At 40.3% G+C, this 22,677-nt stretch overlaps 1 protein-coding gene across 12 annotated transcripts in view; it reads left to right on the plus strand.

Moving 5' to 3' along the window:
• TTN (titin) overlaps positions 1-22,677 on the plus strand; it is a 276,227-nt gene that overhangs the window by 26,821 nt on the left and 226,729 nt on the right. For all 12 annotated transcript variants that reach the window (XM_027556470.1, XM_027556566.1, XM_027556480.1 and 9 more), the window contains exons 21-43: positions 1,088-1,293; positions 1,843-2,076; positions 2,187-2,431; positions 3,531-3,772; positions 3,892-4,056; positions 4,156-4,324; positions 4,426-6,119; positions 6,262-6,543; positions 7,745-8,011; positions 8,107-8,379; positions 8,481-8,744; positions 8,837-9,097; positions 10,705-10,965; positions 11,717-11,980; positions 12,073-12,333; positions 12,443-12,703; positions 13,041-13,301; positions 13,809-13,950; positions 14,039-14,204; positions 15,301-15,532; positions 17,009-17,293; positions 17,524-17,649; positions 22,335-22,523. In XM_027556470.1, coding sequence (XP_027412271.1) covers positions 1,088-1,293; positions 1,843-2,076; positions 2,187-2,431; positions 3,531-3,772; positions 3,892-4,056; positions 4,156-4,324; positions 4,426-6,119; positions 6,262-6,543; positions 7,745-8,011; positions 8,107-8,379; positions 8,481-8,744; positions 8,837-9,097; positions 10,705-10,965; positions 11,717-11,980; positions 12,073-12,333; positions 12,443-12,703; positions 13,041-13,301; positions 13,809-13,950; positions 14,039-14,204; positions 15,301-15,532; positions 17,009-17,293; positions 17,524-17,649; positions 22,335-22,523 — 6,750 coding nt within the window. The remainder of the gene's footprint in view (positions 1-1,087; positions 1,294-1,842; positions 2,077-2,186; positions 2,432-3,530; positions 3,773-3,891; positions 4,057-4,155; positions 4,325-4,425; positions 6,120-6,261; positions 6,544-7,744; positions 8,012-8,106; positions 8,380-8,480; positions 8,745-8,836; positions 9,098-10,704; positions 10,966-11,716; positions 11,981-12,072; positions 12,334-12,442; positions 12,704-13,040; positions 13,302-13,808; positions 13,951-14,038; positions 14,205-15,300; positions 15,533-17,008; positions 17,294-17,523; positions 17,650-22,334; positions 22,524-22,677) is intronic.

Consider the following 22,677-nt stretch of genomic DNA (forward strand, 5'->3'; position numbering starts at 1 on the left):
AATGCAGGGAGGAAGCAGCGCTGGGTGACTGTCAGCAGTCCTGGGTGACTGTCAGCAGTCCTGCTGCAGCATTCAGCTTTGATACTGGCTGTGTCCACATCTGCCCTCCTCTTGGCCTCAGCTGTATAGGAAATGTTTTAGACCACATGGCCTCAAAAACCGTACCAGTACTAAACTTCACAGGTTCTGACAATAGTTTATTTTTGGTGCATTCATTTCTAAGTATATAATGACTTTGAAAATGCAGGAGGAACTTTGCAAGCAGTTCCGTGGTTAACACTCTGCCTTCCAATGCAGGGGGTCCAGGTTCAATCCCTGGTCAGGGAACTAAGATCCCACATGCCATGTGGTTTGGCCAAAACAATTACATTAAATTAAAAAATGAAAACGTAAGGATTCTAAATCCCATGGCCCTCTAGATCCAGACAGATATTAGTGAGTGCAGTGAAGACAGTGGAGAAATTGAAGAGTATATGCCCTGCCCCAAGGGGTCAATAGCTCCCCACCTCCAGTATGTTGTTGCCAGGCACACACGTACCAGGCTCCATGTTGCTAGAGCTTCCAATGTTTTTTTTTTTTTTAAGCTAGAAACCAGGATTTTCAATATTCATAAGTAATTTGAAAAAAAAAAGTGAAATAGCATTTAAATTAAACAAAACGTACCTGTGGGTCCCTATTACCTTTGCCAAGATGTTCACATTTATAGTAGACCATCCTATGTTCTGTACAAAACCCTTAGGATTAGGATGCTGTCCCCATTTTGCAGATGAAGCACTCAAGACCAAGGAGGATAAATGAATTGCCAGAAGTCACATGACAAATTAGGAAGACCTCTAGGGTTGATCCCAGAGGACTGACAGCTAATATAAAATTTTTTCTATAATAGTAGTGGCTGCTCTGACTTATTAATGTAAGTTTGGGTTTGAAATTCAATCTACTTAGTCTATCCTGAGCACTTTTCGTAAAATTTGGAAAATCTGGCTTTTGTTTATCAACTTTCCATAGGGTAGGACTTGCTTGAATGAACAGTGGCATAAAGGCTTTTTCATAAGAACATGAAAAATTCACGCATATTCTTAACCCCTAGCTGATTATGAATCACTGATGAAATCCCAGCAAGAAATGCTTTACCAAACACAAGTGACTGCATTTGTGCAAGAACCTAAAGTTGGAGAAATAGCGCCTGGATATGTATACTCTGAGTATGAAAAAGAGTATGAAAAAGAACAAGCCTTAATTAGGAAGAAAATGGCCAAAGATACTGTAATGGTCAGAACTTTTGTGGAAGACCAGGTAGGTATGACAATAATGACCAAGTAAATCACTTCACACATTATTCTTTCCTCCTGCGGTGCCCCGGTTTTTGTTTGATATTTTCATTTTTGAGTGATGGGCCAGGGTTATATTACTATAAGCAGATGCAGGTGCACTGCCGATGAGCTTCCTTAATCTTCATAATATTAATATGTTGCACACATGACTTTGGAAATAAAGATTACATGTAAGTAGGAAAAACAATTACTAAAACAACAAAGCTCATTACTGCCGACATTTTTTCATCGGTAGGATAGACATCACATGTATAACCCAGACTCTGAGAATACCATTGTTCAAGACACCACAGCATGAACTTCCAAAGATGACTGGGAGGCAGATTAAAAAATAATGACTCATCTAAGTCTCACTGAAAAACAGATAAAAAAGCAAAATTAAATGCTTCTAGATGTTTCTTCCTGTTAAAAATTTTAATCAAACCTTATTTCTGAAAACAAATACTCTTAAAGAATTTCTGTCAGTCAGCAGTTATCTTTTTAACAGACTGTCATCTTTTTTACTACATAGGAATTCCACATTTCTTCCTTTGAAGAGAGACTTATTAAAGAAATTGAATACAGAATAATAAAGACTACATTAGAAGAACTTCTTGAAGAAGATGGAGAAGAAAAGATGGCAGTTGACATTTCTGAATCTGAAGCTATTGAAGCAGGATTTGATTTAAGAGTCAAGAATTATAGAATTCTTGAAGGGATGGGTGTTACATTTCATTGCAAGATGTCTGGGTATCCATTACCCAAGGTAAAATATAAGCATTGATCATACCTCCATGCTACAGTAAAGACACGCATAGGTTATGGTGTAACTCCTTTATGTAAATCTTACTTACATGTGCATGATATTATTCGCAGATTGCATGGTATAAAGATGGCAAGCGCATCAAACATGGAGAGAGATACCATATGGACTTTCTACAAGATGGCAGAGCTAGTCTGCGAATACCTGTTGTTCTTCCGGAAGATGAAGGCATCTATACTGCGTTTGCCAGCAATATGAAAGGAAATGCGATTTGCTCAGGGAAATTGTATGTGGAGCCCGCGGCACCTCTCAGTGCTCCGACTTACATACCCACGCCAGAACCAGTGAGCAGAATCAGGTGAGAATCATACTAGTTCAGGTTGATCAGTATTTAAATCGTTTAAAACACCAAATATCTCAGTAGCAAATTGCCGTCAGGTAGTGGGGGGTATGAAGGCTAAAATAACCCAGAAGTCTACCATTCTCCGTACTGGCAATTACCCAATTTTTATTTCTTACCCCTGTGTAGAATGAGCAAAGCATCTTTCATCATGTATCATGATATCTGTTTTGCCAGTGCCATAGCTAATATAGTGAAAGCCATAAAGAGTTGTTTAATGTCTGATTTTACGTGTATTATCTCTAGTTTATGAGGAAGGCATGGCAACCTGTCCATGGGGTTGCACAGAGTCGGACTCGACTGAAGCGACTTAGCGTGCAAGCATGCACTCATGGCAGTCCACTCCAGTGTTCTTGCCTAGAGAGTCCCAGGGACAGAGGAGCCTGGTGGGCTACAGTCCATAGGGCTGCACAGAGTTGGACACGACTGAAGCGACTGAACACAAGCACACATCAGTAATTTAAACAACAACCATGCAATGGAGGGATTATTGTTGCTATTTTGGGAGTGAGAACACTAAGTTTCCCAGACCCTGTGAAAATTGCCTGAGTTCCCCCAGCCTGTGTGGTGGTGTCAGCACTTGAAATCCAAGCCAAGCCAATCTGGCTACAATGTATAGGTAGAGTTTGGGACTTTTTTTCAAATACCTTTCATTTGTTTTTTCTCTTCTGGGAATTGTAAGTTATTTTTCTTTTTCCATATTTATGTTGGTGGTATTTAACCAACCAAGATTCATTGAAATATTTTGGTAGTTGAATCAAAAAGGTTCAGTAACTCATTAAACCCAGTTGGTGAGGGAGGGACAGTTTTAAGGACCAGTCTAAGATTTTGAGGATGGGTTCCTGGCTGTGTTGAATAATTCCCGACTGGGATTGGTAGTATATGAACAATATAGTTTTGGGAGCAATAATAATGTATTCTATTTTGGATCCCAATGAGTTTGAGGTACCTTTTAATACACAAAATAAATTCTAAAATAATGTTAAGAAAGAGATTTACTGTGGTGAGTTTTCTCTATGCCTCATGAAAATATTCTTTTTTGCATTTTGTTTTTCAGATCCATCTCTCCACGTTCAGTGAGCAGATCTCCAATACGCATGTCCCCTGCTAGGATGTCCCCTGCACGGATGTCCCCTGGACGCAGGCTGGAGGAAACAGATGAGTCACAACTCGAGAGACTGTATAAGCCAGTCTTTGTGTTGAAACCTACTTCTTTCAAGTGTGTAGAAGGACAGACTGCCAGATTTGACTTAAAGGTTGTGGGTCGACCCATGCCTGAGACCTTCTGGTTTCATGACGGTAAGTGTAAGTTTTCACTAATAAGTTATCAAACACAAAAATAAACTTATCTGTGTGTCTAACCACTTTTAAAAACAACTATTTTAACGTGATTCCTTTTTTGCTGATTTTTCTGATAGGCCAGCAAATTGTCAATGACTATACCCATAAAGTAGTCGTTAAAGAAGATGGGACCCAATCACTGCTTATTGTTCCTGCAACACCCAGTGATTCTGGGGAATGGACGGTGGTTGCCCAAAACAGGGCAGGGAAATCTTCAATTTCAGTGATTTTAACTGTGGAAGGTATTTGCTCCGAAGACTCAAAATAAATAACCTTATCACTTGGGTTTTACACAAGTAGTTCAGCCCTACTCACTCAGAATCACAACCTTTCTCTTTCAGCTGTGGAACATCAGGTAAAACCAGTGTTTGTGGAAAAACTGAGGAATCTCAACATAAAGGAAGGTTCCCGACTTGAAATGAAAGTCAGAGCTACGGGCAACCCCAATCCTGACATCGTATGGTTGAAAAACAGTGAAATCATTGTACCTCATAAATATCCCAAAATCAGGTAAGTTGGCTTGAAAAATAATTAAACTCATTACACAAATTCAATACTCGAGGAAGTAACAACTACTTTTGTATTAATGATTTATTTTCTACTTTTTATAGAATTGAAGGAACCAAGGGAGAAGCTGCCCTTAAAATTGATTCCACTGTCAGCCAAGACTCTGCCTGGTACACTGCAACTGCTATTAATAAGGCTGGCCGAGACACTACACGATGCAAAGTAAATGTTGAAGTTGAGTTTGCAGAGCCTGAGCCAGAGAGAAGATTAATCATCCCACGAGGGACGTATAGAGCAAAGGAGATTGCAGCCCCAGAACTGGAGCCTCTCCATTTGCGATATGGCCAAGAGCAGTGGGAAGAGGGTGACCTCTATGACAAAGAAAAGCAACAGAAACCATTTTTCAAGAAAAAACTCACTTCCTTAAGACTCAAGCGCTTTGGGCCTGCCCACTTTGAATGCAGGCTGACACCAATTGGCGACCCAACGATGGTGGTAGAATGGCTCCACGATGGAAAGCCACTGGAAGCAGCCAACAGGCTCCGCATGATCAATGAATTTGGGTATTGTAGCCTTGACTACGCAGTGGCGTATTCCAGAGACAGTGGTGTCATTACATGCAGAGCTACTAACAAATATGGAACAGATCACACATCTGCTACCCTTATTGTCAAAGATGAGAAGAGTCTTGTGGAGGAATCTCAATTGCCAGAGGGGAGGAAAGGCTTACAGAGAATTGAAGAATTAGAGCGAATGGCTCATGAAGGTGCCCTTACTGGTGTGACAACCGATCAAAAAGAGAAGCAAAAGCCAGACATTGTCTTGTTCCCAGAGCCAGTAAGAGTACTGGAAGGGGAGACCGCCAGATTCCGTTGCCGGGTAACAGGCTACCCTCAGCCCAAAGTCAACTGGTACCTTAATGGGCAGCTCATCCGCAAAAGCAAACGGTTCAGAGTCCGCTATGATGGCATTCATTATCTGGACATCGTGGACTGCAAGTCTTATGATACAGGTGAAGTCAAGGTCACCGCAGAAAACCCTGAAGGTGTGATAGAGCATAAAGTAAAGCTTGAGATCCAACAGAGGGAAGATTTTAGGTCTGTCCTTAGGCGAGCCCCTGAGCCAAAGCCCGAGTTTCACGTCCATGAACCTGGAAAACTTCAGTTTGAAGTACAGAAAGTAGACAGACCTGTTGACACCACTGAAACCAAGGAAATTGTGAGGCTGAAAAGGGCTGAAAGAATCACCCATGAAAAAGTATCTGAAGAGTCAGAAGAGCTGCGTAGCAAGTTCAAGCGCAGGACTGAGGAAGGCTATTATGAAGCCATTACAGCTGTGGAGCTCAAGTCTCGTAAGAAGGATGAATCCTATGAAGAGCTTCTAAGGAAGACAAAAGAAGAACTTCTCCACTGGACCAAGGAGCTAACCGAAGAGGAGAAGAAAGCCCTTGCTGAAGAAGGCAAAATCACTATTCCAACTTTTAAACCTGACAAAATTGAATTAAGTCCTAGTATGGAGGCCCCCAAAATATTCGAAAGAATCCAAAGCCAAACAGTGGGCCAGGGCTCTGACGCACACTTCCGGGTCAGGGTGGTGGGAAAACCTGATCCTGAATGTGAGTGGTACAAAAATGGTGTGAAGATTGAGCGCTCTGACCGAATCTACTGGTATTGGCCCGAAGACAATGTTTGTGAGCTGGTCATAAGAGATGTGACTGCTGAGGACTCTGCCAGCATCATGGTGAAAGCCATCAATATTGCTGGGGAAACCTCAAGCCACGCATTCTTACTCGTCCAGGGTAATTTGAATTTCTTTCATTTGATGGATCTATTTTTATTTATCTGTGAATATCCAATAGTGTATTGTCTTAATTTTCTTTTCCATTACCCAAATTGTGTATTCAATTTAATGTGCTTTATCCCCCCCTTTTTCTCTTGTAGCCAAGCAATTGATCACTTTTACACAGGAATTACAAGATGTTGTTGCTAAGGAAAAAGACACCATGGCAACCTTTGAATGTGAAACCTCAGAGCCATTTGTCAAAGTGAAATGGTATAAAGATGGTGTGGAGATTCACACAGGAGATAAATATAGGATGCACTCTGACAGGAAAGTTCACTTCCTCTCTGTGCTAATGATCGACACATCTGATGCTGAAGACTATAGTTGTGTACTTGTCGAAGATGAAAACGTGAAAACAACAGCTAAACTTATTGTCGAAGGTAGTAAATAATGCTTTTGTTGTTTACTCAAGTTTTAGAGTTACTTTTATTATGTGATAAAATTAGCTATGCAATTGTCACCCCCTAAAAAGGATTCAGTTCAGTTCAGTTCAGTCACTTAGTCATGTCCAACTCTTTGCAACACCATGAACCGCAGCAAGCCAAGCCTCCCTGTCCATCACCAACTCCTGGAGTTTACCCAAACTCATGTCCATTGAGTTGGTGATGCCATCCAACCATCTCATCCTTTGTCATCCCCTTCTCCTCCTGCCCTCAATTTTTCCCAGTATCAGGGTCTTTTCCAGTGAGTCGGCTCTTCACATGAGGTAGCCAAAGTATTGGAGATTCAGCTTCAACCTCAGTCCTTCCAATGAACACCCAGGACTGATCTCCTTTAGGATGGACTGGTTGGATCTCCTTGCAGTCCAAGGGACCCTCAAGAGTCTTCTCCAACACCACAGTTCAAAAGCATCAATTCTTTGGCACTCAGCTTTTCTTTCCAACTCTCACATCCATACTTGACCACTGGAAAAACCATAGCCTTGACTAGACAGACCTTTGTTGGCAAAGTAATGTCTCTGCTTTTTAATATGGTGTCTAGGTTGGTCATAACCTTCCTTCCAAGGAGTAAGCGTCTTTTAATTTCATGGCTGCAGTCACCATCTGCAGTGATTTTGGAGCCCCCCAAAATAAAGTCTGCCATTGTTTCCACTGTTTCCCCATCTATTTCCCATGAAGTGATGGGACCGGATGCCATGATCTTAGTTTTCTGAATGATGAGCTTTAAGTCAGCTTTTTCACTCTCCTCTTTCACTTTCATCAAGAGGCTCTTTAGTTCTTCTTCACTTTCTGTCATAAGGGTGGTTTCATCTGCATTACCTATGAATTAAATATAAGCTTCATACCAAGAATCATGACTGTATAATACTAGTTAAGAATGTTGACAATTGGGATATTTTTAAAGTGAGGTTATTTTGATGTCTTGTTTTAAAAATTTTTTTGAATTATAATTCCTTGCTTTATTAAAAATAATGTAAAACTTAAATCCTTTTATTGACAATTTATTTCTCAATCCAGAAGTTAGATATTAAGAATATGCCTGATGGGAGACATAAGAGATTTACAGATAATTTAATTTTTCGTCTAAGTCTAGATACGTAACTCTCCAGAGAAATTAACTTCTCCTTATCTCGTAATTCAGGTGCAGTTGTTGAGTTCGTGAAAGAACTTCAGGACATAGAGGTTCCAGAATCATTTTCAGGGGAGTTAGAATGCATTATAACCCCAGAAAATATAGAAGGCAAATGGTATCATAAGGGTGTGGAGCTTAAATCCAATGGTAAGTACACGATTACATCTCGCCGTGGACGTCAGAACCTCACAGTCAAGGACGTGACGAAAGAGGACCAGGGAGAATACAGCTTTGTTGTCGACGGGAAAAAGACAACCTGTAAACTAAAGATGAAACGTAAGCCACCTCCTTCTTTTCAGCCTGTAGCAAGCAGCATTATGGTTTATTGATAATAAATCATACCGTTCTTTTCTCCCCCCATATTTTCACAGCTCGCCCCATCGCCATCCTACAAGGAGTCAGTGATCAAAAAGTCTGCGAGGGTGACATTGTTCAGCTTGAAGTTAAAGTCTCCTTAGAGAATGTGGAAGGTGTCTGGATGAAAGATGGCGAAGAAGTGCAGCCGGGTGACAGGGTTCACATTGTGATAGACAAGCAGTCCCACATGCTGCTTATTGAAGACATGACTAAGGAGGACGCTGGCCATTACTCCTTCACCATTCCTTCCCTTGGACTGTCAACCCATGGGCGCGTCTCTGTCTACAGTGAGTGCGACTTACATGGTCTTATATCTGTGCTGTCAAGCGAGCACATATTTCCGACAAAAATTTGTATTCACAAATCTTTCGTGTGTGTGATTTTGCAGGTGTTGATGTGATAACACCTTTAAAAGATGTTAATGTGCTTGAGGGCACCAAGGCTGTGCTCGAATGTAAAGTCTCAGTCCCTGATGTGACTTCTGTTAAATGGTACTTAAATGATGAACAAATCAAGCCTGATGATCGCGTGCATGCCATTGTCAAAGGCACGAAGCAGCGACTTGTGATTAACCGGACCCACGCTTCAGATGAAGGACCTTACAAGCTGGTGGTTGGCAGAGTTGAAACCAGCTGTGATCTCTCTGTAGAAAGTAAGAATTCTTCCATCTCACTTAATATTGTCTTAAGCATTCTATTTTCCCAGTGTAATAGTAACCAAGTGACGATTATATTTTTCCCCCAGAAATTAAAATTATCAGAGGTCTTCGTGACCTTACCTGTACAGAGACCCAAAATGTGGTCTTGGAAGTTGAACTGTCCCACTCAGGAATTGATGTCTTGTGGAATTTTAAGGACAAGGAAATCAAACCCAGTTCTAAATATAAAATTGAAGCTCATGGGAAAATATATAAGTTGACAGTTCTAAACATGATGAAAGATGATGAAGGAGAATATACATTTTATGCTGGAGAAAATAGGACATCTGGAAAACTTACCGTGGCAGGTTAGTACAATTATAAATTATAAGTTCTTAAATGGAGCAGTTGTTTTAACTTAAGAAACCATTACCCGTTTCCTTCCTTATTCCCCGCAGTTTCCTGCTTTTGTTGTTGTCAACCAGTAATACCTTCAACACTGCTCTCATCAGCCTAAATTCGAAATATTCTTCCAGGAAGTCATAACTCAAATGCCATCTCCTCTGCACAACCTTCCTTGATCTTCTCATTTGTAGATCTTACTCCTCCAACCACAGTATCGCTCTCTGTGTGTTTCTTTCATGACCCATACTCATCTACTTGCTTTATTCTCCATTTCTTCTTCCCACACTTGAGCAGATACCTCCAAAGTCTGGAGTTGCTTCTTCCTCATCTTCATATAATCCAATACGTTGTACATGATAGATTGATAAATGTTTGTTGGATCAAGTTTGATTGATCAAACTTTCCTACTGTAAAGATGTATTCATTTTTTATGCCCTGTTTCATTCATTTTTGTTCCCTTTACACTATTACTGGGCCCAATGAATATTTTAAAAATATACCTCATTGGGTGTGTCTATATGTCTTTTTCCTTAACATGAAGTAAACCATTCTCGGCAGAAGTCACTAGCTTTAAAATAAGGAATCAAAAGTCTAAACCAATTGTCAAGAAACAACTAGAAGTCATCATTAATTTGGTGCATTACAATTTAGGTTTTGAGGAGATGGAATATGACATTGAGATTAAATTATACAGTCCGTGGCATCTGGTGTATAAGCAAGTCAAATGGGAATGGTGTGTCTTCTTTGGTATAAAAATTTTATGGCTTATACTTTATCACATTATATGATTTCCTCACAGATTTGACCATGAAAACTTCCAAAAACAAAATTTCAGATTCTGTACTTGATACATGTTTTTAAATGTGTGAAAACAAGAAAAAACTCTGAGCCTGTATGTGATCTTACCCAACATTTTTAAAGTAACTGCCACAGGCCAAATGCTGCTAGGAACTCAGGATACAGAAATTAATAAGGCATGCTATTTCTTTTGAGGAATTCACAATTCAGAGAGGGACAGATACATTAGCAACTAACTTGCTGAAGGAGTAATTATTTCTGCCAGTAGCTGATGGCATTGGAGGCAATGGAGCTTCACGGAAGAGGTAACAGTGACTTTCAGTATATGGGAATCCCCAATCTTTTACAGACGTTGATGACTATAGTTTTGTTGAGCAGATTTTTTTCCCAGTCAACTATTAGACATGTTTTAAGGAAATCATCCTTAGAAGACTAAACAGAATGCTTTTGAAGAATAAACTGAGTTACAGGCCATCCATGAAGTGTGCCTCACATTGGAGTTCTCAGAATTCTGTATAAGTTAACAGTTGCTTTTCCGTTTGCAAACCCTTCCTGATTCTAGTAGTTTCCCTGGGTACATACTTAGAATACATACTTACTTAGAATGAGAGGTTTCTATGATATCTTCTCAGTGTGGGTAAAAATAATTTTATTAGAAATTTTCATGATGTGCAAAATTATGTTTTAAGACTTGTTATTTAGTTGTGCAAAGATCTCTTTATTGTTAAAATATTTTTTAAAGACTCACACTTGTATTTCTCTTGTTCCAAAGGGGGCGCCATCTCTAAGCCACTCACAGATCAGACTGTAGCTGAGTCCCAGGAAGCTGTGTTTGAGTGTGAAGTTGCCAACCCAGATTCTGAAGGCGAATGGTTGAAGGATGGCAAACACCTACCGCTGAGTAAAACCATCAGAAGTGAATCTGATGGCCGCAAAAGGAGACTTATCATTGCTGCCACCAAACTAGACGACATTGGAGAATACACCTACAAGGTGGCCACTTCCAAAACATCTGCCAAACTCAAAGTTGAAGGTCAGTGATATAACAACAGAGTGACCCATTTCAAATCATGTTGGGTTTTTGACAGTTATCTAAAAGTCAAACAGTTTAATCATTTTGGATGCCATAAATCCTCATTTTGTAAAATCATTATAAACTCTTGAACTTTCTGAGCCATATACCACAGGTGCAAAATTGCTTCTGAGTTTATGTGAAGAAGCCATGTCTTAGGTTCCAACTCTATGAAACAGCAAATTAGATGCTCTTATTCTCTAGTCTTCTTTCATCCTCCTCCAATCCATTGACTAAGCTATTGGTATACAGCTAAGTGAAGTTGCTCAGTCGTGTCCTACTTTTTGTGACCCCATGGACTGTAGCCTACCAGGCTTCTCTGTCCATGGGATTTTCCAGGCAGGAATATCGGAGTGGGTTACCATTTCCTTCTTCAGGGGACATTCCCGACCCAGGGATTGAACCCACGTTTCCCACACTGCAGGCAGACTCTTTACCATCAAGCCACCGGTAAAGCCCAGTATACAGCTAAACAAACTTCATCTCATTCAAGTATAGAAAAATCATTGTACAATGTACTTTTCAAACTGTACCCTAGGTTTTCCAGAGTAATAGCAAAGTGTCTTTTAAAAACTCTAGAGATGCTGCATAACTACAAAAATTGTTGATAACCATTTATTTGCAAGATGGCCAGGTAACAATCTTATTCAGGAATTTTCTTACTTGATGGTATCATCTTTATTTCCTAAACCAATCATAAATTTGTCCTCAGCTGTCAAAATTAAGAAGACTCTGAAGAACCTCACGGTGACAGAGACACAGGATGCTGTTTTCACGGTGGAGCTCACACACCCTAACGTAAAAGGTGTCCAGTGGATCAGAAACGGAGTTGTGCTGGAATCCAGTGACAAGTACACTGTCTCAGTCAAAGGAACAGTTTACTCTCTGAGAATTAAAAACTGTGCTGTGGCGGACGAATCTGTTTATGGCTTCAAGCTTGGAAAGCTGGGAGCCAGCGCCAGACTGCACGTTGAGAGTAAGTTGACTTATAAGCACTTGACAAGTCGCCACCTCATGGTTACCGTGAAGTGAAGCGTATCTCTAAATGGCTTCATCTTTTCCCATCAGCCGTCAAGATCATTAAGAAGCCAAAGGATGTGACTGCCTTGGAAAATGCCACCGTTTCCTTTGAAGTTAGCGTTTCCCATGACACAGTGCCAGTAAAATGGTTCCACAAGAATGTGGAGATTAAGCCGAGTGACAAACACAGGCTGGTCTCAGAAAGGAAGGTCCACAAACTGATGCTGCAGCATATCTCCCCCTCGGATGCTGGGGAGTACACAGCTGTGGTGGGGCAACTGGAATGCAAAGCAAAGCTATTTGTGGAGAGTAAGTATGAGACAGCCCTGGCCGCATTGCTAGGTGGTCTTATTTGTTTGCTTCATCTTAAAAAAAATTACATATATATTAACCAGAGTGCTCTCTGATTTTTCCCAAGCATTACATATTACAAAAACCATGAAAAACATTGAGGTGCCTGAGACCAAAACTGCCTCCTTTGAGTGTGAGGTCTCCCACTTCAATGTACCTTCCATGTGGCTGAAGAATGGCGTGGAGATTGAGATGAGTGAAAAGTTCAAGATTGTGGTGCAGGGAAAACTCCACCAGCTAATCATCATGAACACCAGCACGGAGGACTCGGCAGAATACACGTTTGTCTGTGGCAATGACCAAGTCAGCGCCACCCTCAAAGTGACCCGTAAGTAAATACATATATATAGAGAATACCCAGTGGACTCATCACCCCATAGCCTGCACTTTTTCTTCCTCATCTACTGTGTTCACACTGAGTTAGGTATCTGGATAAAATTTTTGCTTAGCATTCAAAGACTGTCTATAAAGATGCTCCAGTGTCTGTTGCTTGCTTTTTCTGTTCCCCTGTCACTTGGCATAATCCTGTAGAGCGGTACCTCTCTGAACTGTGATCACTTAAACAGATGTGTTAAAGACATTCCAAGTTTTTGCTCTGTGCTTGTTATAACCCATGCCATACTGACATGAGATCTCCTTGGGTATATTTGCTTCCCCTTTTGCAGCAATCATGATTACATCCATGCTGAAGGACATCAATGCTGAAGAAAAAGACACCATTACCTTCGAGGTGACAGTGAACTATGAAGGCATCTCTTACAAATGGCTAAAGAATGGTGTGGAGATCAAATCAACTGACAGGTGCCAGATGCGAACCAAAAAGCTCACCCACTCACTGAATATCAGGAATGTCCACTTTGGGGATGCCGCTGAGTACACCTTTGTGGCTGGAAAAGCTACCTCGACAGCCACTCTTTATGTGGAAGGTATGGTTTCATAAATGTCATATCCATAAAAAGAAATGTCAAACACACTACATAAAAATGTTAGTGCGTCAGCTAATGAATGAATAAATAAGGTATATCTATGCAATGAAATATTACTTAGTAATAATAAGGAAGTACTGATAAATATTACAACATGAATGAACCTTAACCTTATACCAAGTGAAAGAAGCTAGTTATAAAGAAGCACATATTATATGAATCCAGTTACAGGAAGAGTTCAGAATGTGCAAATCAATAGAGACATAGATTTGTGCCTAAGTGTCCGGGAAGAGCAGTGCACGGGGTCTGGAAGGTTATGACTAAGAGATACGTGGTTTCTTTTGGGAGTAATGAGTATGCCTTGAAATTGATTATGGTGATGGCTGTACAATTCTAAATATACTGAAAGCCCCTGACCTATGCTTTCAGTGGGTGAATTGTATAGTATGTAATCATATCTTGGCAAAGCTGTTAGAAAGGTTAATTCTTTTACATGCTATCCTGCAGCTCGTCATATAGAATTTAGGAAGCACATTAAGGACATTAAGGTTCTCGAGAAGAAGCGAGCCATGTTTGAATGTGAAGTTTCTGAGCCTGACATCACCGTGCAGTGGATGAAAGATGGCCAGGAGCTGCAGCTAGTGGACAGGTCCGTTGGTGTGTTGTGCCACCCCCAGTGATTCCCAGTTCCCTTTGAGTCATCATACATTAAACCCCAATTTCCATCTCCTCCACAGAATAAAGATACAGAAGGAGAAGTACGTCCACCGCCTGCTGATCCCATCCACGCGGATGTCCGACGCCGGGAAGTACACAGTGGTGGCTGGGGGTAACATGTCCAGTGCCAACCTCTTTGTCGAGGGCAGAGATGTTCGCATCCGAAGCATTAAAAGGGAGGTTCAGGTAATTGTCCACGTGCTGAATTTTTAGAGGTATCATCAATAGCACCTAATCTATCATTTTGTCAAATTTTTTGACTTTAAAATTTTCCAACCACTGTCTTCTAAAAAAATGCAATTAGCTTATCCCTACTGGCTTAACGCTCTTATACTGATAGCAACTTAGTCACAGTTTCCTCTCACTTAGGGGATAAGTGTGTCCTTCACAGCTGTCTAAATACTTTAATGAAAGCATCTGCAGAAACTTCACTGTCTGATAAGTGGCCACTTGCCAAGCAGCACCAACTTGAAAAGAACTGAAATTTAAATTGTGGTGTTTGCACAGCAACTGGAATTTAGGGACTTCAGAACAAGGTGGCTTTTTCTAGAAGCCTTCTACTGTGGAAAGGCAGTTCTTTAGGGACTTAGCTGGGGACACACCCTCTGAGCAAAGCTGGATTCTCAGCTGGATGCTGAGAAAACACCTTCGCTCTTGACTGCATGTGTAGAGCTTGTCCTCAGGGGTGCCAGTCTTCCGACACGGTGTAATGTGGGTAATATGTGAACAGAAGCAGTACTTGAGTTCACATTACGATATTGCTCATCCACTAAGAGCCGGGCATCACAGGCCTTAGTCCATAGTGAAAACGCCTTCAGTGAAGACTCAGATGACCTGGATATGTCCATCCTCCTCTGCTGTCCAATTCTGAGCCTTTATTTCCTCACTTTAAAAAATGAGGATAATAGTTCCTGCCTAAGTCACAAGGTTTATTGTTTACATCATATGAAATCAAATTGAGTAGAAACTTAAAAGGGCTTTGTCTGTGATGACAGCCCTCGGAGGTAAAGTGTCATTTCTGTTATGATAAACTAAGAAGTGAACATTTAAGGATGAAATCATTGTCTCTGTGAAGACATAAGCATAATTCTCTGCAAAAGAAGTGTGGGCTCCATTTGTCCAAGGACAGGGAGGGAAAATTGAGAGAGTGCTATAACAAGTCAACTTCCTATATCATCATGTGTGGGTTTGAAATGCTCTTCAAATGAGCTGGTTTAGAAACAGGTTAAAACCACGAGGAAACCAGGACTTCAGTGTTCTTTTTCTGTTGCTCCATCCAAAGGTTATTGAGAAACAACGTGCTGTTGTTGAGTTTGAGGTCAATGAAGATGACGTTGATGCCCACTGGTATAAAGATGGCATCGAAATCAATTTCCAAGTTCAGGAACGACACCAGTATGTGGTGGAGAGAAGAATCCACCGGATGTTTATCTCTGAGACCAGGCACAGTGATGCCGGTGAATACACCTTCGTAGCAGGAAGGAACAGGAGTTCCGTTACTCTCTATGTCAATGGTAGGTGGAGATGTTAATATGTCTGTTCATCCATCTGTAGTGATCCCCCATACTTCAATTTACTAAACTTCTGGTAGTTCCTGGGCAATTTCTCAAGAACCCATGGTGCTTGTGTTTGGGGCTACATGTATTTTCATGTTACACCTGTGGAAAAGGGATGGCAGCTTTGAAAAGGGCTAAAATGTCATTTCTAGAAAGCACCTAATGACTAGGTTCTTATTCGGTCAGTCAACACTGTCAAACCTTCTCTGCGTGTCAATTATACTAGACCCCACATGTCTAGTATAGACCCCACGTGTCTTGCTAGACCCCACGTGGGTCTCTAGGTCGAGCAATCAGTGTTCTGGTTCTCTGCCCTTGGCCCTAACTGCTTGAGCACTCGTAGCTCTAACAAGCAATGGGGCATTTCCACCTCTAGTAGGGTGTGCCAGGGAGAATCTAGAGAGCCACAGGGGAGTTCCAGGGGCTCTGACTTTAGAGGGGAATTTCACATGCTGCCAAATCAGAGGAGCACCGTTAAACCACCGACTTTTCTTAGGAGGAAACTTTGAGCTGAATGAGGCTGGAGTTCTGAGGCTAGCCTCCATACACACAGAAAATGCAACCTCCGTTCCTGTCCTGACCGTGAGTCCTATCTGTCTGAACAAATACTCCTGAGACAGATGAAGGAACGCTAAGAGAAATCTCAAGTTTCATAAAAATGAACCATACTGCCAACATTCCCTCAGGCCCTGGAGGACCAGTCATGGTTCGGTTATTATTATTTCTGTATTAGTGGTAGAGAATCCGAGCACAGGGTAATAAAGGTCTTCCCCCATGACTGTGTCAGAAACCAGCCTCACAGAAGTCATTTCTAGGCTCATGAGCCTCTCAGTTTCCCTCAGTCATCATGACACCAAGAATATGTTCTGATTAGCCCAACAGGAAAGCTGATTTTTTTAAAAATTACCTAATTGCCTTTAGATCTAAAATGACATTCATTCATTCATAATGATTGCACTTCCTTGGCATCAGTATCTTAAAAAATGACTATGACACATACACAAATACTTGCAAAACAGACCTGAATGGGATAAACTAGCTCACCATGGGATTTGCCCAATGACTGTTAAAAATAGGTAGCGTGTGGAAGTGTTCCAGTATTCTTTAGGGGACTGTCCACTGCTCCTCCCCCTCAATTCAGATCCCGGCCAGGAAAGGGGTGATCATATTATATTGAGAAACTCAGCACTTGCAAGCACCTACCTACCCCGAAATATCAAAAGTATTTTTCTAAAGGTATTCCCTCAACTTATGGACAGAATTCCTTTTTTTTTTTCCTTCTTAGTGTGAAGAATATTCTAACATTCTAAGACAATTAAAGATACCACAGTTCCAAACTTCTGTTTCAGGGTACATAACCACCAGGTAGTGAACTAACGTGGATTTTCCAGTGCTTTCCCGTGTTTTCATGGGTTATCTGTCTTTTCTTCCCAGCCCCAGAGCCACCCCAGATTCTGCAGGAACTCCAGCCTATTACCGTGCAGTCTGGCAAGCCTGCCCGCTTCTGTGCTGTGATATCCGGCAGACCGCAACCCAAAATTTCCTGGTATAAGGAAGAGCAGCTGCTTTCCACTGGTTTCAAGTGCAAATTCCTTCATGATGGGCAAGAATATACACTTTTGCTCATTGAAGCCTTCCCAGAGGATGCGGCCGTCTACACCTGTGAAGCCAGGAATGACTACGGAGTTGCCACCACCTCAGCATCACTCTCTGTGGAAGGTAGAAATGCCTTGGTACTTCTCAGCTTAAACTGAAACCTAAGAAACTTGTTTTTGCATTCTCCCAGGGCATTTGAAAAATACAGCTTGGAGGTCCTAAAAGTAGATTGCTATACAACTTGGAAACTTTGGGCTCCACGGCCAGATAAATTAAGAGAAATTGACATGCTTCATTCTGGGAGGTCTGTAGGGTGACTTAGTCCTGACGAGTCTTGTGGTCCCTTTCTTTAGTTCCAGAAGTTGTGTCTCCTGATCAGGAAATGCCAGTTTATCCTCCTGCCATCGTCAGTCCACTTCAGGACGCTGTCACTTCTGAGGGACGGCCAGCCCACTTTCAATGCAGAGTTTCTGGAACAGGTAGGTTTACCAGGAAGGGTAGAGTTGCTAATATTTAAAAAGAATGATGTAAGTGAAGAAAAGGTTTTCTCATCCCTTCCTCCCTTACAGTTATTCATAATTTGAAGTTTTATGGGCATCTTGCAGAACATTTACTTGAATTACTGAATTAAGAATTAGATCAGTGTTTTCCACTACTATTTTTAGGACTATACACCTGAATATGGCAAAGATGATAAATTGCATGCTATGTGTTTAAAAGAAAAATTCAGTGTTTTTCAGTGTTTTACACTTGCAAAAATGCCATATTTTCTTTATGGTTGTAGTTAGACTTTTGTTATCTCTTGAAAAAATACAACAAAACCTACAATCATTATTAAATTAATTATAATAGCATCTATATATGTTTTTAAAAAAGAGTCTATTTATATTTAAGATGTTCAATCTATGGACAGTGCTTGTGGGAAAAGGCACATCCATTTATTTTTTTTAATATAAATTTATTTATTTTAATTGGAGGTTAATTAGCTCCACTGTGTGACCTTCGGCAAAGACATGATTCCTCTGGTTCTCTTTCCCTCATGAATAAAGTGAGGATAATATTGCTGTCATAAAATATACATTTCATGAGGGCAGGGATTCTTAATACTGAAAACCTGGTGTCTGAAAAGCAGTAGTTACTAGAAGGAAAGCTCTGTGAAAGCAAGGGGTAGATCCTTGTCCTAGAATAGCTCTGGACATAGTTGATGCTCAGTAATTGTTGATTGGACAACAGCATGCTTGTTTAATGGCTGATATCCACTGCTTCAGATCATTCATCATGATTGTGTCAGATAACCCACATTAGCACGTCACACAGTGCCCATCCAAAAGTAATCCCTCAGTCTGTTAGCTGTTATGATTTTTCAATTGCTGCAAGTTTCCCAAAGACCATCAGCCCCTCCCGTTCCCCCAGGAGTCTGACCTTAGTAGAGTAAGACAGAATGTTTGGAGCTGTTTTTACCCAATGATGATTTTAGACTGACAGGGTAAGCCAACTTTATCCCAGATGAAAATCCTTCTCTCATTTCCTTGGCTTTTATATGCCACCACAAAGGGAAATTCTCCCAGCTTGGGCATCTCACAGCACTCCTAGTAAGTTTGTTTTGTTTATAGTGCTTCTCCCATTCGTTTATGACCCAGTCTCTACCTTGCCAGAAGCCATTTTCCTTAACAAATTAGTATTTCTATCATACTTCTATCACCTAATGATTTCCTCCTCTGATTTGGAGATGCCGATCTAAAAACCAAATAGACCCATTTGATTTTATGAGCATAATTAAAGGATACAAAGTATATAAAGCACTTATAGGTATGACGTGGCTGACAAGTAGCTGGTACTCAATATATTAATTTTATTACAACCACTGGAAGGAATTATAGAAACATAAAAGTCTGGTAAGGGGGGACCAACATAGATAAATACTATAAACTTTATTACTTCACAACATAGTGTTTGAGAAACCCTAAATATTAAGAAATGAGAATTGAGTTGATAATATCTTACTAACACAAGAAAGAAAAAATAATTTTAATTTTAAATTCACCAAAGTCACACTAAGTAATTTATCAGTTTTTTGAATTTTTAGAGAAATATTTTGATTAATTATATGTAAATATGGATTATCTAAAGTAGTAGTCTTAGATATGTTTATATAGTACTTTTTTAGGTAAGTCATTTTATAGTTTGCTTTTAGGATGTTGTAAAAATACATTCTAATCTTTACCAGACCTCAATTGGGATAGCAAAAGAAAAATCTTTTTTATATGGGCAATGTCTTTAAATGTTTGGACAGACTTTATAAATTCATGTGATCATTAACTCTCTCTTTGTGGTAATATTTAGATATATACAGAGGTTTTAGCATCCTGTCATAAATGTATTTTCTATGTAACAAAAATTAAATTCATTGCATAAAATGCCTTTTTAAAATAAAAGCTTACTGAATCACATTGTTTCGTGCCCCTCGGACTGAAAATATTTACACAGCTTGTCTTAAGAAAGTAAATGCAGCTCTACTTTCTAAAACTGGGTGGGGGAAATGTAGGCAGAAGCCCCAGTCTCATGTTATGGGAAATCAATACTTAGCAAAGCACAGAATGTGGTCCGAGGTATCTGGTCATGCTTTTATGAGTGAAAATGTTGTCAACTGAAGGTCTCTGGTGCCACCTACTGGTAGCAGAGAAATTTGGAAGAGTAGAATTTTGAAACAATAAATCTAGCTCTTTGCTGCTGTTCATTCTGTAATGAGTCAGTATCCTGTGGAGGCTCACAGAGTGGCAACTAGCTAAGTGAAATGATAAAAAATTAGTTAGGCAGTGAGGAATGCCCATCGCTCATTTAAGCATCTCTTTTGTTTTATTCCACCAATATTTGTGTCCTGCTGTTGAGACATCATGCTAGGTTCTAGGGCTGCCACACCTGTCCCTGGCTTCCTGGAGCTCAGTGTGTAGGCGAGGAGATGCACGGCTAGATTCCAAGGTTGTGAGTGCTGTGACAGCCCACCTACTCAGTGCTGTCTGGGGGACAGGTGGGGAAAGATGCATGGATGGAACACTGAAGAAGTAATAGGCTTATTCAGCACATTGGTACTTCAGACAGAAAATGCATTTGCAGAGCCGTAAAGGTTTACCAGAACACTTATGCCATCAACAAGTGGCTTAAATATGGTCTTGTAATGAGGAAGCTGAGAGGCTAGAAAAGAAGGCAAGGGCCAGATACCAATAAAGTATTGGTAGTCTATGGTTAGTTAGGACTCCTGTTTCCTTTGAGGAATCACTGAGAGATTTTTTTAAATCCCTCAGTAACATGATCAGGTTTGCTTTTTAGAAGCAACACTGATAATGAAAGGAGGAATGGACAGTTGTGGGAGATGAGACTGGAGGGGAGGAACCAGCAGAGAGGCTGGTCTCCTTTCATTTCATAAGGATAGGCTTGGAAAGTGTTGCCAATGATGGGAGTCAGAAGAAAGAAGTGGGTAGATTGTGCAAGAGTTCAGGAGGTAGAATGAGTGAGACCCAGGAACCAAATACAAGGGTGTAGTGGGGGTGAGGAGCAGAGGTTGTGGGGCAGCCTCACAGAAGCCAGGGGAAGCCAGTGGCTGACGCAGGTAGTGAAGTCCAGCAGGAAGCACTGGGTCCGCTACCAGGACAGACCTTGCCTTTAGCTCATTTCTTACAGGCAGTCCATGCCTGTCCTCCTGCTTCATTCGGTTCACCAAAGGAAGAAGTTGTCAGGAAAAATAAGCTTTCTTGTGAAGACGAATACTTTCTACCCTTCCCTTTCTGTTGAGGACTAAACAATCCAAGTGTTTGTAGGATGACTTTTACATCCTATGTGATAATATTACTTTTATATCCTATGACCCTGTTTTTTTGGCAAGTTGTTGAAGGTATTGCTGATCCCTTGTGAGGTTAGCTATTCTTGCTTTAATGACTGACGGTGCGTATTGTTTATAAAGCCCTTTCCTCTATGTGTCATGGAATTCACACAGCAATTTTATAGCCTATGAATTATTATGCTTCTTATTTTACAAATCAGAAGACTTATTCAGAGAGTAGCTTGCATGTCTAAGGTCACATGGCTTATAAATTGTATTGTCAGGATACCATTTCCCATCTCACCTTGCTACCTAAGGAAGTGGAAAGATTTGTTTCTTTAAAAGGGGCACTTGTTTATAAAGTGGGGGAAACCATCATAAACTAGTAGTTAGGCAAGAATGCAAGCAAACGCTAAATGATTGGACTGTTGGAAGATCCCCATGGATCATATTGAGATAAGGAAGTAACATAATGACCACATTGCAAAAAGAAGATGCTTTTGATTTTGGCTTTTAAAACAAGTAACTGAATTTGAATCTACATTTGACTTACAAGGTCATTGCTTTAATGAAAGGGTACTAATTTATTTTAAAAGTACACATCACCTTAAACTATAACAGCATATATTATTTTATCCTTGGTTTGGGTTTTTATTTTCTATCATATTAAGATGGTTCAAATCCTGTGTGGAAATAGCTAGTTATATTATTATTTATTATTACTGCTACTTTGAAAAAAGCCACATTTATCTAAGATGCCCAAATTTCATGAATCTTTCTTTCAGTTTTAAAAATTATTTTCTGATGAGTTGAGACCTTCCAATGCTTGCCCATTGGTAACAAAATAGTGGAGGTTTTTTTCTTCAGCCTTCAGTGGTATCTCTTTTAGACCTTATGGAGTGTTGATCGTTTCAGCTCTAATTTTGATGGCTCTTTCTCCCTAAGCAGATTTTCCTCATTTCCTGTCTCAGTAGGCAACCACAGTCTCGGTCACCTTGAGAGGTCACTATTTCTCAGGACAGGCTTTCTCTCAAAGTCACCAAATGTGTAAAAATCTCATCTTTGCTTCCATCGCACGACATGCAAATAATTACAAAGAATATAACTAAAATTGTAAAATTTCAAACATTCTAACCCATCTATAAGCTGGATTTCTCTAAAATCATGTTTCCTTCTTTAAAATGACAAGAAATCATGTACGATCAGATGTGGCATGCCCAAAAGAAAAGTATCATATTATTTAGATAAATATAACATTAGTCAGCTATATAGTCCATTTTGTGTTTGCAGGTAAATAAAAACACCCACTTTGGGTAATTTAAAGATCCTTTTCCTTTTGTGTTACAGATCTAAAAGTGTCTTGGTACAGCAAAGACAAGAAAATCAAGCCATCTCGGTTCTTTAAAATGACTCAGTTTGAAGACACTTACCAGTTGGAAGTTGCTGAAGCTTTTCCAGAAGACGAAGGAATTTATACTTTTGTGGCCAGCAATGCTGTAGGTCAAGTCTCAAGCACAGCCACTCTGAGACTGGAAGGTATGGCAAAACAGTTTTAAGAGCCACATTGAAACATAGACCTCATCTTACAATGTGGGTAACAATCACTAAGGATTTCGTGTAAATCGTCATCAGTCCTACCTTTCTGTTAATGCAACTAATTGTTTCCCTGTTACATGCAATGTTCTCGCTT

Source organism: Bos indicus x Bos taurus, chromosome 2 (assembly GCF_003369695.1).
Source record: "Bos indicus x Bos taurus breed Angus x Brahman F1 hybrid chromosome 2, Bos_hybrid_MaternalHap_v2.0, whole genome shotgun sequence".
In the NCBI taxonomy this organism is placed as follows: domain Eukaryota; kingdom Metazoa; phylum Chordata; class Mammalia; order Artiodactyla; family Bovidae; genus Bos; species Bos indicus x Bos taurus.